We start from the raw sequence: 18078 nt of genomic DNA, 5'->3' as shown, positions 1-18078 counted from the left end.
TTTCTATTTGATCAACTGTGTATGACAATAATGAATGTTACATTACTGTAAGTTCTACTTTGTCAGCATGCTAGTTGTAAAGTTTTACATAAATGTTTTACTGTGTTTATGAGTGTAAAGGAGCATGGTGCCATGCACTCTCCTATTCTTTTACAGCGGTCTAAAATGTGACCTAATCAATGACTCTGGTGATTTTGAACTAGGCAACATTTTATTTTTCACCTTTTTCTCAAAATCAATATAAAAGATTGATAATATTTGAACTTCAAGCTTTGGTAGTTTGAACTGGGAGCATTTTAGAACACTTTTTCTCTTTACGAAATAAGCTTGAACACACACACTCTCTCTCTCTCTCTGACTTTGTGATTCCTTGGTGATAATGTCATTGCCATAGAAAGGTGTGGTATAGAACAAGAACCTTCAAAGGCAAATGTAGAGAAAGGTAAAGTGAGCTCGAAAAGGAAGCTGCTTTCTATCATGGAAGTTCTAAGTCAACACGAGATGAACTGTAAAGGTGAATATGCCTTTTTTATCGAATTTCAAGCAGGTTAGCTGTTTACATAATTTACATGCTTTTACTAGGAAATTTGAGCAAATTCATCGTGTCACATTTTGATCATACCAATAGGTCATCATAGCTCAGAACACTCAGTTTAGAAATCAAAGTATTTGTTTCATTTGATGATGGTCAGGCATGAAGCTGAGCCAAGAGTAGTTTGAGATTGCAACAAAGATTAGAACATATATTGACAAAATGTATTGCAGATTCTTATATTGAAAGTGGATAGTTCGTACCTCCACAACACAAATCTAATACTAATACCCAATTATCTCAAAAAACATATACCCCTTATCTACACCACCCCCAACAATCACACAGACTAAGATACACCAGTTGGTCTCCTAGATACATCTTTTTCCCGTTTCTTCCCAAATATATTGAACCCCTTTACAGAGTTTATTTCCTTCACAAAATTAGACAGGAATACTATTTCAAGACTGGTCAACCCCACCTCCTAGACAAAACTTGAAATGCAGCGAAGAAACAAGAAAAAGGCGGTAGCCTAGCCTTCTGGTGACTGCTGCCCAGGCCGCCCACTATCTTGGCTTTGGTTGTGAAGCAAACGACCACACTGGCCGAAGGAGCCTCTGTGCTGAGGGGCTTCCCAGCAACGTGGCCTGTGAACGGGTCAACATCTCGACCATAGACGGGGTCTGGTAGGCTTGAACGAGGCTTGAACCATCCATTGAATCGCCCCTAGCTGTTGCTCTCTGCCATGAGTGTGAGCTTAGTCCAGATAGAATATAGGCACGCCCTGATGCTTCATAGACGTGCCTGCTCGCCATCCTCTCTTGCATTTCCTTGAGCTCAGCGTCAAGTGATGCGCAGAGCCTGTCACGACACTTAGCTGATACGGTTGCTGATAGAGCCTTGCGCATGTTCTCCAGTATGGAAACAGCACCGGCTAGGTCTCCATTCTCAGCAGCAGTTCGAGCTTGTGCCATGGCCTCTGCTGCTCGGATCCTGTTGTGTTGTCTGTCGACTTCAATTGACATGTCTTCTTGTCTGGCCAGGTCAGTTCTCTCAATTCTGACCTCTTTGCCTTCTAGGGTTACTGATTCCTTCGTCAAGGGGTCGTTGTAGACACATTTCACCTTCAACAGTGATGTCTCTTTGCTCGAAGTCTCAGCAGGAATATTTACGGAGAGCAGGAAGTCCCTCTCTTCATCCGCGTACAGATCTCCAACGTCGATAGATCCTATCCGTTGATTGGATGATATACGGTTGGGATAGCTTCCAGCTTTCAATGAGCCAAGACGAATGCTCGGATGAACACACTCGATTTTAATGCTCAGATCCTTCACCATGACACTCAGAAGGCCACCAATGCACTGAGCAAATGCATCCTGAATCACACTCTCAGTCTCGATGAAAGAAAAGGTACCTCCGGAGATCTCTGAGATTGAGTGCATGGACAATGCATCATGGTCAGCTCCGAAGCCAAACGCATGAACCGGAATCTTGAAACCTGAGGCTTCATCCGGACGAATGGACAATGGAAGAAGCAACTGGTAGTTTGGTTGATTCTGGCTGCCGGCATTGCTGTTGACTGTATATGTATCCTGTCCATCTGACAACAAGATTATGTTAGCAACAGGGTTCTTCTCGCGCCGGTCTTCCATTATTTTGGCACCCTTTCTCAATCCCTCAGCAATGTTGGTTCCTCCATTAGCAGCCAGAGAGTTAACAGACTGTAGAGCCTGCTGGCGACCAGCTTCGGACATTCTCCTGAGGGGGAAAAGGCGACGCGCTGTTGAAGAGAAGGCTATGACAGCCAGCCTGTCACTGGGACCAAGATTCTGTATCACGAACCCCATAGCTCGTTTAAGCAGCGCGAGCTTTGTGCCTGCCATGCTCCCACTGACATCAAGAACCGTGACAAGATCCACTGGAGCACGAGGCGTCTGTGCGATTTTGGGCTGCTTCGCGTCGCTCCTGGTGGCATTGTGCCACGAATTGGAGAGTGGGGCTTCCAGGTGGAGTAAGACGGTGAAACTGTCCGACGTGCTTGACTTTGCAATGGCCGGAACCTCGGTGTATGTCATGACCGTAACTTTCCTCCGATCATCCTCACCATCAGATATGCTCTTACTGGAGAAGCTCTTCTCGGGAGAGTCTATCTCATGATCCAGTGACTCGTCGTCATTGAAGATTGCTGGATCGGGAGCCTGAAACAATGGGGCAACGTTACGCGCGGAATTTGACCGAGGAGGAGGTAGACGACGGACAACGGTCATGAAGTCATTGTTCTGGTGCCAATCTACTGGATTTATCCTTGCTCTCCCCATTGGAGGCTCCAGAGTTGGGCCTTGCAGAGGAATCTCTTTCCATTTTGCTCTGCAAACCGGGCAGATTTGGTTCCCATGTTTCACATTTGAAGCAATGCAATGGAAATGGAAGGAGTGGGAGCACTCGGCGGTGAAGATCGCCTGCCCATCGCCGCGCCTCATCGTTGCCAAACATATGGAGCAAGTCTTCTGCAAATCAAGACAAGAAACCATTTTTAACAACTTCTCTTCAATGCAGGGTAAAATCACAGGGTCAAGTACTAAAGATAATCTACCCACATTCCAATCATAGCTTCATATACTCGAAAACCCAAAACCAAAACCAACAAATAATCAAAGTCAACCATTTTTTGCAGAAACTAAAGACACGTAGAGATAGGCATAGCTGCTGAAAACCTCTCAAATTTCCACTTTTATCAGCTAAAAGACAAACAACCAAAATCAATAAGCAAAGGAAACAACAGAATACACAACTAGGAACATAATTAATAGCAGTAAGAAATAGGTCAAAGGGGAAAAAAGAAACCTTGGAAGAAGATCTACTCAAACTCTTGGAGAGGCTGAGTCTATTGGAAGAGGGAGTGGGCGGAGCAGATGTCCAGTCACCCGGCGGCGAAAGGAGGGCGGCGTCGGAGCGACGCTCGGACGGCGGCGGCGAGTCGTCCTCGTCATCATTGTCGGCCACATGATTTCTAGGAGTGTAGACACACAGATTGAGGCCAAAAGCAAGCTTAACTTTCCTCCATTTACTCCCCATTTCACTGCACTTGAGATTCAAGAATCCCCTAAAAAAGCACGAAAGGGGAAAATCGGTTCCTTTTTATAGAAAGGAAATGAGGAAAAGCTGGGTTGTTGAAATGAGAAATAAGATTAAGCGGCTCAGCCCCTTTTGTTTGAAGAAGAGGATAAGATTTGTCAAGCACGCAAATCAAGAAAAAACAAGGAGAGGCGGGCTGCGACTGAGTGGTTTCTATAGAGAAAATCCTAGTGATATATAACTGGGCAGGGGCAGTGAGAGGGGAATTGCTTCACTCTTCTTGCCGCCGGCCATGAGAGAGAGAGAGAGAGAGTTGAGTGAATGAAACTATGGAGAGACGTGAGCTGACCTCTGCTGTTTGTTTTGTAGCTTTGTGGGTTGTATTGATTGGAGCGAGGTGGATGGGGGTGGGGGGGCTTTTGACCTTCCCTGTGGTTTTTGTTTGAAGATAATTGTAGAAAATGTGTATATTACAATACATATTGTATACTATACATGTGTACTTTTGGGAATTTTGATTTTGACTCTTTTCCTTTGGGATTTTATTAGGGTATCCACTATGGGGAGCCCGCGGCTATAGGCGCGGGTTGGGGCGGAGGGCGGGCGGGCTATAGTGGAGAAGTTGTCCGCTCGCGGGGCGGACACCGAAATGGGGGCGGTAGGGGGCGGACGGGCTTCAGCCAACTCCGGGGCGAGGACGCGGCGAAATGGGGGTGGACGCGGCTATAGGCGCGGCGCCTATAGTGGCGGCACCGACCGCCGCGGCTATAGCCTATTTTAATTTTAATTTTAATTTTAATTCTACTTCGTATAGTCGTGTTCTTCTAATTACGTATAACCCGAACAATTCATAATTACTTGAAACATTATCCACTAGAGTGGCGGACACAAAATTTTGGGGCTATGGGCAATAAAACTGAGGCTATGGATAAAAATTGGAGCGGGGCTATTGGGCATGTCCGCTTATGGTGCACACTCTTACTCCTACTAACTAATTATTGTTTTCCTCAATCGTCAACCTTCAAACATTATTAAGATTGTGTTGTATGATTAGGGTTGGTGACTTGGTAGCGTTGGATGTTGTTCTTGTTTGAAAAATTTTGGTACGAAATTAGATTTGTAATTGATTTGAACTTCTCTCTTCAAATTCAAATATCAAATTAAGGATAATTGTAATTTAAGTCACAATTTTTCAAACCCCAAATAGAATGTAACGCGACACAAAATAGATTAATTCAATTATTTATAAAAGTAAATTAGTTTTTTTAATCAATAATCAAAAGACATCATTTTGTCATTGTTTTGTTGCATATAATATTTGATATTTTAATTTTGATCATCGTTATGGGATAATTGTTAAAATTTGAAAATTTATTATTTCATATTTTTAAAAATTGTTAATCAATGTTCCCAAAATTGTTAATCATTATGATCATTTAACATGCATTGGACGTTGATTGTTCGTCTCCTTGAACAAATAATTTTCTGAAAAGATAGTACGTAACCATTACTACTATTTGTCAAATACTCCTACTACCAATAAAAAAAATGTCAACTAAAATTGACTGTGAAGAGATTCTACAGCCTCTGTATATATATGATCATTTTTAGGTATCATTGTCCATTCCGTGACTTTTACTTTGCACAAATGACAAAACCTTTGATGCTAAGAGCATTAGCAATCGGGCGCCCTTAAGCGCGTCCTATGCACAGCCACATCATCATTTTTATCCTTCTACCCCCCACCTGCAGTGTGTTGCGCACCCTATGGCATGCCATATATGTTTTACTATTGTTTAGTTAATTAATTTAAATGTTTTCAAATATTTAATGCAAACTAATTAAAAAACACAACAAGTAGCTAAAAATCGGCGAAGACTGCATTGATTAAACAAAAGTTACACGATTCAAGTTGGCTAATCCACGCAATTCCCAACTTTCGGCGCAGCTCATCGATCAACCCCCGGAGATATTCGGCTTGGGCGGGGTTCGGACACTTCGCGGGGGCCTTGTGCGTCTGCAACAAGGTCTTCGCCATCGAGACTGTTGCCAACGACTCATACGCGGCGGCCGTTGGGGTCGGGGTCGGGACCGGGATCGGCGATGGGGTGGCGGCGGTCGAGGATGATGTCGCCGTCGCCGTCGCCTTCCCCTTGTTCTTCGCAGCCTTGACGCCTATGGAATGCCGGGAGGACATCGGTGTGCCGGAACTCTCTTCCTCTGTGTACGTCCGGTTGAGGTCCACCGGACGAGTTCCGCTTTCGCTGCTCGTGTAACCACCAGCTTCGGTGGTCTTCGTCCTCTTTGGCGCACCGGTGTGCAGAATCCCGCCTTGGAAAGAGCGCCCATATGACCAAATGCTTGAAGTCGCCGTACAGTGACTGGTACGACAACAGCGCTCTATCGCGCACGTCGCTCAAGCTCTCGCCGCTCCCCTGCTCCCTCGCACACTTCTCGTACTCCGCCGCGAACAGGTTGACTTTCTTCTTCACCTGATCCCAGTGCTTGTGGAGCTGCTCCTGTTGGCGCTTGTACGCAGTCGGCGGTTTCACCGCATTGTAGCGCTCGGTGATGCGCTCCCAGTACACAAGCTGCTTCTGGTTGTTCGCGAATATCAGGTCTTCCCATATATCCACCCAACACCTCGCCAAGACGAGGGTTTCATCCGGCTGGTAGTTCGTACGGCCGGGGGCGTACTCTTCATTCATTGCCGGAGGTGGCATCTTGGTCGCGCGGTGCTGGATCCGCTTCTTTTTGGCGGGGGCGGAAGCGGTAGGGGGGATGGGGTGGCGTCGGCGGCGGCGTAGCGGGAGGGGGCGACGAGTCGGTTTGGAGACGACTCCATGTCAGACAAACCGTACGATTCCGTACTGAATTCGGCATCGTACTGCGCGTTAGCGTCGAACGACCGATATTCGTCGGGTTCTGTACCCGGCCAACGCGCATCACCACTAAACATCGGACTATTGGGACTTGAATCCATTTCGTAGTAAATGTGAGTTTCGAGAGTGGAATCGTGAAATGAAATGTTACAAATGAATGTGGGGTAGGGGGTATTTATACAAAATTTTTGAATTTAACATTTAAAATAAAAAATAAAAAAACGCGTGTCATCGTCCGCCGAGCCCACAATGGTGCTCGATGGCGCGGACGATGGCCTATCGTCCGTGCCCATCGTCCGCCGAGCCCACAGTGGTGCCCGATGACACTGACGATGGCGTGGACGATAGGCCATCGTCCGCGCTTCTTCCGCGCCCGAAGCTTAGGGCATGGGCATAGGGCGCGCCCTATGGCGAGCACCCACAATGGAGGCATCGTCCGCGCCCGAGGACGATTACACGCATAGGGCGTGCCATCGGGCGCCCCATTGTGGGTGCCCTAAAATCTAAGTTGCTAACAAATTTAAAACATAAGTATGATGATTATGTTAGACTTGATTAAAATTAATTCAAAGACGACTAAATCGCATTTTAGAGAGTTCTAATCCTTAATTAAGTAAACTTTTCGATTTCAAAAAATCAGATTCGTAAGAATATAGAGACCTTAGATAAATGCCAGGAACATTTTAAACTATAATCGCTCTAATAAATTCATGTCAAAAGTCTAATACGTGCATTGAATATTTTTTGAAAAATGTCATTGTCACACATTAAAATTTTATAGATGTACAATAGTTTGACAATCAAAGAACATGACATGCCATGTTCTGTTGTATCTTTATAAACTCTGTTCTAGTTTACATTTTGCACGTTGTTTCACTATTTTAATTTTATACTACTACTAATTTAGTTAATATTTTGCATCTAGGCCAGTCAAATTCAAACAACACAGAACCACCGATTCCCTGATATCACGTTTAAATTACTTATAACTTATTTAAACCAATCAAATATTAATGTTAATTATGGAGACCGCATTCGTTGAAATGGCCAGTAAGAAAATATCCAATTATGGGACCGATTTAATTTACTTATTGTCCTTGGAAAAAAAAAATTCAGTTAAAAAAAGAAAACTCCCACATATAATGATTCAATTTTATAAATGTATTTTCTTTTTTATTTTTGGCCACAAAATTTCATTGACTATTGGAAAGTTCTCAAGTGGGCACATAATTGACATTATTGCATGGTAGGCCGAAAATGCTTACTATGATCATACCATTTGCAGGGGAAAAAAAGTTCCAAATGGGTAAAAGAATAGTCACTAATAATTGATAAATACGACCCCAAAAATTATAGTGTTAATTTTTGTTTGTTTTTTACTTTTTTCGTGGCCATGGAAGGGTCAATATGGTGGAAATTTTTGTTTGGTAAAACAATGCATGCCTTTTATAATTTATGATTACAATAACATATTAAAGTTTTTAATTGTAGTGGTTTCTTACTATCAAGTAATCAACATCCTAGCCTAGTTTTATCGTGTCCAAGGATAGTCGACGTAGGAGTATTATTTTTTCTACAAAGAAAAGTACTATTAAGAGAGATTGATTGATGCTGAAAGATATTAATACGTTGATATTATTTCGAAAGAGTCGAGCTTTTAATTGTCTTTAATATAACAAAATATTTGGAATTAATTGCCTATTAATGAAAAAATTATAGTATATTTCAAAATCCTCAACTAGCACACGATATGATAGTCTATTCTAGGGTAATCCACATGATTGAACATGTAGGAGGATCCGAACGAATTCTGCTTTCATTTCCCTTGTATGGAGCACTGAGTTACTTACGTTACGGTCTTCAACAGGTAGGCTGCACTCTAGACAGCCGGCCAATAGATCGAGCTATTTACTTCCTTCCCGACGATTGAGGAGAGGCTCTTTGACGAGTTAGACGATTCAGGAGATACTTTACTTAATGCTATAACTACAGTTTGAACGAGTCCGTTAGCTACTTTTATGAACAGGGTTGCCGAGTCGTTTAGCGCGTTTGCCGATTGGATGATTGAGCTGCAAATAAGCAAGAAAGAAGGGTTTGGACGAATGAGGAGATAGTAGACTACTTAGCAACACCCCAGCTACAACGAGTGAAGAGATACACTCAGTGATTAGCTCAAGAAAGGAGAACGTTTTTAAACCAATAACTGATCTAGTTGTTACGTATATGACACAATGTACATGTGATGATAATCCTATTCGTAGAGAACTGGTAAAGGAGTTTCATCAAACACAGGAATCTACTAGTCCAGAAGTGAAAAGAAAAAATATAATTTTACCTATAGTAATATCCATGACTGTATCATTACTTCTAAGTGTAACATTCAATGAACCCTTTGTCAATCAACATGTACAGGCCTTTCTAAACCAATAATATGCATTAGTAAGTATGGGAAATTAGACTCTCCTTGTCTGAAAGTAGAGAGTGATGCCCTAAAGGAGCAAGAAAACAGATGCGCTAACGCGCAACGGCTTTCGCGCTAGTGCGCTCCTCCGTTGCTTGTTGTAGGGCACGATCGCTATAGAGTGGAACGCTAAAGCCAGAACACGTCCGGAGTAGAAGTAAATATATATTAATATGAGTATGTTGGCGGCTAAACGACAACGATTTAAACTTTAAAAAAATTATAAAAAATAAAATGAAATAAATTGGGTCAAATGAGATAATTAGGAATATTTTAAATTTTTTGTGTCATTAATTACAATTTTAATATGTACAATGAAAAAAAAAACTTGGTGATTCTATAGGCGAAAGTTTTAATATCTAAATCATAGTACATGCGATGGAATTTTGTCCAATCAATGTTTGGTTATCTCAAAGCGTGGGGGTTATTAATTTACTTATATTGTCCAACAAAGGTCATCGATTTCGGCAGCACAATAGTCAAAGTTTGGCACTCGAGGACTTGGTTGTTTAAATTTATAAATTTTAATTAATCCCACGAGGATAATTGTTATTTATGTTTGAACTGCCAAAATTCAAATTCGTTCTAGTATTTGCTAAAAATCAAATAGGCTTTCTGGAAGAGAAGAAACATATAATAATCAAGCGTGTGATTTTAATACACTATGTCAAACTTCTGATTCATTTTCCGTGCATGTCAACTGATTTTTCTTCTATATATATATATATATATATTTAATATTACAAGAAATTTTTGTCAAAATTCAATTTTACGATGAACATTTCAACTTCTTTTTCAGGCTTATTCACTTCAGCTGGATTCTTAATTTCTAGAGAGTGTCCCCTAATTTATTTCGACCAAAGAAATTGTTATACTATATATGCCATACTGTATTATTCTTGGGGATAGAATCAAGCAAAAAGAATTTTTCCGGTTATACGTAAATATTGATCCATGTATAATCCGCAACTATATTGTTTTATAAAAAAAAAGTGTATTATACTCCACTTATTATATAAGTACATTAATATTTTTTGTGAGCAATAGTAGATCACACCTACTTACATAGTTGCAATAGTCCGAATTAGATTTTTTTCCCTTATAAATTCCAATAATCATATCTGCATGTGAGGAATATTAGTAACTAGACAAGGGAGTCTTTATTTTGTCAAATCCTTAGTATATACTCCATATTAACCAAATGAGAAATTAATATCAAATAAATAAGTGGAATCCTAACGTCTACTTTGAAATCGTAACTACTCCACTAAATGAGGTATTAATTAGGCCAGAGGAATATGTTATCGATTGTGTTATATTCCCATGTATCAATGCTTGAAGCACTAAGGAAGCAACAAATTTACTAGTGCATTTCTCCATTAAAATTGATGGTAGAGCATCAATAAAAATTGTCCAATTAAACACCATCCAAATGGAGAATCTTGACCAAGAACCTCTTATCTTCTCAACTTCAAAATTAGTGCAGAATCTAAATCCCACAATGAAGAAGACAAGAAACATGATAAATAAATAAGTACATAAAATATCATAAACAAATTAAAAAAAGAAATTAAAAAAGATGTCACATAATTAATTCGTTTTCTTTGATTTAAAAAAATATGTATAGTATAAAAATTGATTTTGAGTAGGTAGTGGTGTTCTCTATTCCTCCCACTTTATTATTTTTACTTTTACTCCCTCAAAAGCCAACCTTTTAAAAGCGAAAATGGCATATATCTTTTTAAGCTGCAAAAAAAAACTTTATTCCTTCTCCCCCACAAAAAAACACCAACTAGTAACCAAGATAGTGACTCCTTTTCATTTCACACCTCCTTTTGAGACCACACATGCCCCCAACCCTAAACCTACTTGTGTGTGTTTTTACTGTGAAACACACCAAGAAACAAGTCCAATTAATCACACACACTTTTCTTCACCCAACTTCTTGTTGAGTTGTTTAGTGAGTTTTGGGTGGGAATCACAAAGAGAAAAAACAATTTTATCTATAAATTACACAACACTAACCCCTAACCCTAGATTTGTGTGTATGTGTGTTGTTATAGTGTGTGTTTAGTGTGAAAAAGAGAACTAAAGTAAAGCTGTATACACATAGCTAGAGATCCATTAACAAAGAGAATCCTTTGATAACCTTTATTAAAGGTATATGATTCCCTTTTACTATCCCCTCTAAATTTGCCAGACTTTCTGGGGCAAGTCAACTAGAAAGCACACTCTATTTTTCAAAAAATTACCCCTCTTCTTTTCGTTTATTCTTCTTTTATTTATTCTAAATTCTTAACTCCAAGATTTTGTAGTTTCTTGTGCATTGCCTCCCACTAAGGTAATGGCTTTCTTGTTTCTATTTACCTGCACATAGACATGTGACATAGTCCTCTCATTTTCCCCGAGCTTCAATGCATTAATTAAATTGTTTTAATAGTTTGTTGATTGCAAATTCAAGACATTAGCAAGCATATATTGATAATTAATTATGGTTTTGTCTTTTAAATGTAGTTTATGTGTAGATTTTAATGGCTCAAAACATGTAATTATGCATGTAGGACAAGCAAGCATCATTGTCTCTTGAAGGTGGCATGGAAAGCAAACATAATTACAACTCACTATGAGAATATATATATATATATATATATATATATATAGCATGTAATTAATTGTTTTTATTTAATTTTGTTTATCTTGCATAAAATGAGATCATAGATTATTCTCAATGGTATCTTAGTAGCATAGTGGAGAGAAATAGATGATGATTATGATGCACCAAACGAGAATACAAAGGTGTGAAGCATTTTTCTATTTCACCTTTATATGATACTTTCTCCTATAATAATTGATGTAGTGCCCATACACATCCATCTCAATTGATGGATGAGTCAAGCATTTTCTTGAGTAGTTTTCCACTTAATTATGATGTCACATGTGCATTTCATCATTAGCATTATAAGTCAAACCTAATCCACATCACCTTGATTAATCACTACCATTAGAAAAATAAATGGTGATTGCTACATCTCTCTACTCCAATTTAGGAAAATATCTATAGCGTCACGGAGATAATCTTAAATTAATTTAAGAGAATTTATTAGAAAGAGACAAGTTGATCCGTAGTGTTGCATTCTAGGTATTATTATCACATATTAGTGCACATACATATTAAGATATGTATGCATGATCAGATATTGTACCATTGTATTAAATATAAATATGATTGAAGAGTAAATTGAATGTTGCATGGCTAAAGTATGAAGAATTTACCCACTTCAAAATGGACTATTTATTTGCTAAAGTTAAAATGTAACTCTTGTTGGCTTCTATACATCAATAAACTATTATGAAATACAATGTGGCAATTTATCTACTAATTATTTTTTAAATATTAAGCCGTTTTGGATTTTCATTTTCTTTAGATAATTGGGTTTCTTTCTCCAAACTATGATATGGGCTTGTTAACTGGGCCCGATATATATATGGGACTGGCCGAATTTAGAATTTTTTAATGAGCTAGAAGAGTTTTGGTTGCCATTTATGCCCATGACCAAATTTGTGTGGGCCTTGTTTGTATATTCCACATAATTACTCGTACAGGAGTAGTAGTAGGAGTAGTATTTTATTCATAGTGATTGATAACATTGTTAAGCAATTCCAATAAACCAAGTCCCAGAAAATATCATTACAATCAATATCAAATGATATATTACTGGTTAAGAAACAAAAAATTACTCGTATAAATTTGTTGTTTGGCTGCTCCACAATCATCAGAATTGGATTCACAAGTACAGTATTTATAGCTAGCTTATACTTCCAAAACATTTTTAAATTTTATTTTGACATTTCAATTTTATATGTTGACAAAAGAATTGTTTTGGACCACAAGATTCGAATGACTACTTTACCCTCCAAGATCTGTCTACATACATATCTCATCAACCTTTGGTCATATGGTTTTCCACCTCAACTCAATGTGTATCACTCCATTCTTCGAGTCGATCAAATGATACCGCTGGTTGATACGCCCGTTGTGCACTACATCCGCAAGGTTGATGTCGACGTGCCCTAAAGATTCCTATATCATGGACAAAGAACCCACCACGGTTGTAGATGAGCCGAGCGACCTCAATTCAATAATCAGAATACTAAAAAGGCACGGTGGACTAATGCGTTACCTTAGAGTAGAAGCTGAAGCTCGTCCTTTTGCTCATAACCTTCACATGAATCTTGTCTTGCAATGGAGGCTCTTCCAGCAAGAACTGGAACTCCTCGTTCCACATAGGATTCCTCGTCTTCCTCAACATCTACAACGCACCATTTTCTCTATTTGATCATACAAAACGACATAAAGAAACAGAGAAAAGCAGAGATGAAGACTACCTTTGATTTCTTTGTCTCGCCTCTAAAGATGATCAGCACGTATGGATTGTCGTGGCGCGATCCTTCCACATCATGTGCACCTTGCACGGTGACTAGAAGTAGGCCAGGAGCGCCCGTTGTGCTTGTATTGCTCATAGCCCTATCCATCACACTGTCTTTCCTACTGTGGCCATTGAGAGCTCCGCTGAAACTGTCGTTGTCTTCTCTGAAAGGAGCGTATGTGAGCTCGAGAAACAGCTGCCCTCTCTCCTTCTTGTTAGCATCAGAGATGTTCGTGTCCTTCAACAAGTCAAGGATGACCTCTTTCACTTCGTTCGCCACCAGAGTTTTCAGAGGGAAAACTTGACTCCCCAGCCTATCATGTGAGCCTACCTTATCCCAATCATAGACATTTATGTGAAGCATCTGAGACTGAGGATCCTTGACTGAGAGCTTGAATTCTTCGTTCCACTCGGGATTCAAGGTCTTTTTCTTGACTGTAGTCTTCTTGGACGGGTGCTTCTCTCCGCTAAGGTTCAGCTTGACATATGGATCAGATAAGCCGAGTAGATCCATCTTCAGAAGCTTCGTTGCACGTATAACTCTCACGTGCAGGATCCCAACGGGCTTCTTCACAGCCACCCTAGAGCAGAGATGGAAAAGTTAGGATTAAGGAAACAATATACACTCAAAGTCAAGAAAACGAGTGACTCACGTTGAAGCATCAAGCATTGGTATCTCAAGAGATCTTGGCCAAAGGTAAAGACTAGCAACTTCTTTTTTAATCCTTTCCTGTCAAGATTAGATTATGACACACAAGTTTATCATTCTGTTTAAGAAGTTGAAGAGCTTTAGAGATTGTTCGTCACCTGAACATATTGATAAAGGCCAGGAATGGACATCACGTCGCCTCCCAAGACCTTCACACCGAAGTCTATATGCGGCTGTAAGCAAGAAAACAAACTCTCAATTGACAAAAAAATGGAATATGTATATAGTTAAAAGTTTGTATTAACAACATACCTTCTCCAAAAGAGACACCACTATGCTTGCAAAACATGGAATCGTAGGCACGAGAGGTTTCAAGGTCACTCGAGGCATAGCAAATACTTGCAAATCGACTAACTGCACTAGCGAAAAGTGAACTCAATGAATGCAGTTTTTGATTTGAGGAGATTCAACTGACTTATACCTGGATTGTCACTTTTACTGATGAAATAGTTACTGCAACCATTATATTCGGATTGCCTGCCCATCTGACAGCTGGCTCCATGACCAGTTCCCTCTCGTTCGTCTCAGAGACTTTAAGCCCTGCCAAAGAACATCAAGACACTCTGTTGAATGCTCTGGAAAACACGTCTACGTTTTAAAGTCGGACATCTAATTCACCGTGAACTGTTGGTGGAAGATTGCCAAGGCTTAGATTCTTGAACTCAATGGCTTCTATCTTATATTGCCCTACATACTCTGCAAAAATCGGTTCTGCTGTGCTTTTAATCGAGTTGCAGATTGCCTGCACGTCGTTTATCAGATAAGAAAAAACGTTTCTTGATGCATTGTGAACATACAAAGTATAAAAGGCTGCAAAAGATACCTTCTCCATGAAAGGCCACATACATGATATAAATTTGTTCAACCAATCTACCTGTAGATTAAAAACCATTTTTCAACAGCATTTGCTATAATTAGATACTATCTTTATTTCTGATAATACTGCAACCAGATGAAGCAAGCAAGATACATATATTACCCGGTCGTAGTCAGGACTCTTCACCCACAGGGGAATCTCGGGCATTAGGTCTTCCAATGCAACGGGGTCGAGCTCACAGAGTGGCTGAGTCTCCGGATCCTAGAGTCGATTCATAACGAACCATAATCAATTGATACATAACCAAGACTACACCACTGTCCACTATATTCTATACACACACAACTACTCAACTTTTTACAATTCCTAAGATGATGATGATGATGATAATAATCGGAATACCAAATCATTTGATAAACTGATTCAATTAGAATATTGCATTTAAATAACAATAAGATGCCAAAAACCAAGAATCCATCATCGATCAACCAAGTGATTAAACACACACACGCACACACACAACAACTAAGCATACTTTCTAATCAATCAACTGACTAAAACACACACACACACACAAATATATGAAAACAGAAATCAGGAAGCAGAAAGGCATGCATTCCCAGCATTCCCGTATTTTCCCCTCATTACATAGTCTCAATGCAACAGTAGAAACACACACACACACACACACACACACACACAAACAGAAGTGAACAGCAGTAGGGGAAGGGATGAGATTATTACCTGAACATCTTCGGATTCAGAGTAAACAAACAAATAAAAGCCAATAAAGAGACCAATCGGCAGACCAATTCCAAAACCAATCATTCCCAGCAAACTGCTCAGCAATCCCATCACCCCTTCCTTGCAAGAAAAAATCTTTGTCCTATTTTTACGCAAATGGCAGCGGTCAAGAGAGATAGAGAAGTGGTGTGGAACAAGCCCAGAAAAGTAAAGGAGGAGTAAGAACAAATTACAGGTGGGACTTGGAACAGCGCAAAACAAGAAGAGATTTTTTTTTAATTGGATGAACTGTAGTCGATGACGACAGAATCTAAAAAGAGTGTGTTTTCAAGAACGGGTTTTGAAAGTTTCAAAACTAACTTGCTGCAAACCGCCTACCCTTCACGCTACACGTCACGATTTTTCAAAATTGCGAATGCTCAAAACAAGAAACCATTAACATCGTACACTCCGAAGTAGATTTTTTAACTTATGATGAATTCTAGCAAATCCTCCTAGGTTGGATGATGATGTCGCACGAGCAAGAAGCAACAGAAGACAGAGTGGTTTGTCGCAGCACAAATTATTTTTTTATTGATCAAATTTTGTTTTTAATGATTTGTGCTTTTCGGAGATTTGTAGGATTTTCGTTACGAAAATTTATGTCGAACAAGAAAAATCATGTAATAATTTCATTTACAATATAAAATATAAATAGATAAAATTGAGTGGTTCTTGTGAATAAGGTTAGGTTATTAGGCCTTTTCTGCTCAAACTTTATTGAGTATCTCCGAATTTTGGGAGAATAAGAAAAGAAGAGATAAATGATGTTAGGATGCTGAACTTTTGTTTTGACCATGACAAATTACAAAGGGAAATAAAACTAATATGGAGATAAATTCAAGGTTTATGAAAATGTATATGGTAGGTAGCTTGCTAGTCAAATCCAAGTCTGCATTAATTAATTATCATTACTGTACATTAGTATTACCTAACGCGACCTTATAAAATTATACACTATTATGAATAGAGAGGCTTAGGATTTAAGTTTTACCATCCCTATGTCATCAACTCAGAGAAATAATAGATTACATATGTTGTGATCCATTTATTCATGCCTACATGGTTAGTTGACTTCAAGATAAACCCCTTATTTTGACATTTATTTAACTATGAATAAAAATTATTGTGAAATAGAGTAGTAGTAGTAGTAGTAGTAAAAGTCAAGAATGTTTGTTGAACTTGAATTAATGGAATGAGTAATAGTTCTAGGCTTCTAGCCTCTAAGGCTCCGTAATTCAATGGTCAATTATAGTTATGTCATGGCTTACTTAACAATTAAGAAGTTTTTATGTAAGAATTTCATAATTTTCAATACGATAAGATAAAATAAATACAAGGGAAATGCCTTTAATTTTATATTATTTGTATTATCCTATTTTCTCGTTTAACGAAAACCTAAATATTGTTATGTATTTATGTTATGGTTATCCGAGATACAATTTGATTATTTAATCAGTTGGACATACAGTATATATTTTTAAAAAATTGAACCAATTTTAAGTACCGAGCCGCCCATTAAATGAAACTTCATATAAAAGAGGCACTTTAATAATCCCATTTAACAATAAAAACATGCATAATTATACTCCTATTTAATAATAATACATATAATGTAATTTGTCAATTAGTTAATTTTCCAAACAAATATTTTATTATTGAAAATTTTAGTTTAAAGCCTTGTAATTTCATTATTTTGGTGTTTTGTTATTTAGAATAAATTTTCGTCTATCCCACGTACGCATCATAATTTTCGTATCATACATATTTGAAATGCATTCTTAAATAATTATAGCATATAATTATGGACATAACGCCCTAACATTCTTTAATCCGTTTCATATATTATGATAGCTATAAATAATTGTGATTAAATACCCAATAATGTAATTAATAAATTACTCAATTTAGAAAAGTGCTCCAAAAAATTATGCAGTAGTTTCTTCTACATACGTATATAAAATATGGGCCTCACTCCATTGGACTCTCACCAAATATTATTTGGGTCACATGCATCCACTCTATATATTATTGGGCCTTTGAGTTTTATTTGGCACGATTGGATTCTCTATTAGTATAACTTCATTTTTTATTTGTAATTTTGTAGCAATAAGAAAACGTTATTTTGCCTCCTGTAAGATTCAAAATTGTGATACACTATCTATCCACAATCAATTGTCATATTTTTTCTAGTTTTGATCGTCTACGAAAATTAATCACATTCTATGTTTAGTAAGTTTTTGTATCTAATGAGGCGAGTCTCAATTTATATTAACAATATTTCTACAACCTTTTCTCACGTCGTCCACTATGATGACTATTGGAGCGGATGAAAGTAGTATGCTTTCATCTCGGGACCGTTTTAATTTAGATTCATGCATTATATATGCAA

The 18078-nt window shown here is 38.5% G+C and overlaps 2 protein-coding genes across 2 annotated transcripts; both read right to left on the bottom strand.

Annotated features, from left to right (window-relative positions):
• Nucleotides 1-734: 734 nt before the first annotated feature.
• LOC121750870 (E3 ubiquitin-protein ligase WAV3-like) lies at nt 735-4012 on the bottom strand. The gene is made up of 2 exons (XM_042145506.1): nt 3377-4012; nt 735-3039 (listed from the first exon to the last, which is right to left on the bottom strand). The coding sequence occupies exons 1-2, from the start codon at nt 3605-3607 to the stop codon at nt 1099-1101; spliced, it is 2172 nt and encodes a 723-aa protein (XP_042001440.1). The 5' UTR covers nt 3608-4012; the 3' UTR covers nt 735-1098.
• An 8657-nt stretch (nt 4013-12669) lies between these two features.
• Nucleotides 12670-16284, bottom strand: LOC121750891 (synaptotagmin-3-like). The gene is made up of 11 exons (XM_042145545.1): nt 15648-16284; nt 15066-15164; nt 14910-14960; nt 14705-14828; nt 14508-14626; nt 14339-14440; nt 14185-14259; nt 14031-14107; nt 13337-13958; nt 13132-13260; nt 12670-13031 (listed from the first exon to the last, which is right to left on the bottom strand). Exons 1-11 carry the CDS (start codon nt 15756-15758, stop codon nt 12903-12905), a joined length of 1638 nt encoding a protein of 545 aa, XP_042001479.1. The 5' UTR covers nt 15759-16284; the 3' UTR covers nt 12670-12902.
• Between the last annotated feature and the right edge of the window lie 1794 nt (nt 16285-18078).

The sequence above is a fragment of the Salvia splendens genome, chromosome 10 (assembly GCF_004379255.2).
Source record: "Salvia splendens isolate huo1 chromosome 10, SspV2, whole genome shotgun sequence".
NCBI lineage: Eukaryota > Viridiplantae > Streptophyta > Magnoliopsida > Lamiales > Lamiaceae > Salvia > Salvia splendens.
The sequence above is the reverse complement of the archived record's forward strand: the minus strand, read 5'-3'. Positions and strand labels throughout refer to the sequence as shown.

Excerpts from the sequence above, each read along its gene's own strand:
- LOC121750870 (XM_042145506.1), bottom strand. The coding sequence starts at position 3,607 with ATGGGGAGTAAATGGAGGAAAGTTAAGCTTGCTTTTGGCCTCAATCTG. Across the intron at positions 3,040-3,376 it reads TGAGTAGATCTTCTTCCAAG|AAGACTTGCTCCATATGTTT; the intron begins GTTTCTTTTTTC and ends CTTGATTTGCAG.
- LOC121750891 (XM_042145545.1), bottom strand. The coding sequence starts at position 15,758 with ATGGGATTGCTGAGCAGTTTGCTGGGAATGATTGGTTTTGGAATTGGT. Across the intron at positions 14,961-15,065 it reads AGAGTCCTGACTACGACCGG|GTAGATTGGTTGAACAAATT; the intron begins GTAATATATGTA and ends TTTAATCTACAG. Across the intron at positions 14,627-14,704 it reads TCTTCCACCAACAGTTCACG|GGCTTAAAGTCTCTGAGACG; the intron begins GTGAATTAGATG and ends GTTCTTTGGCAG.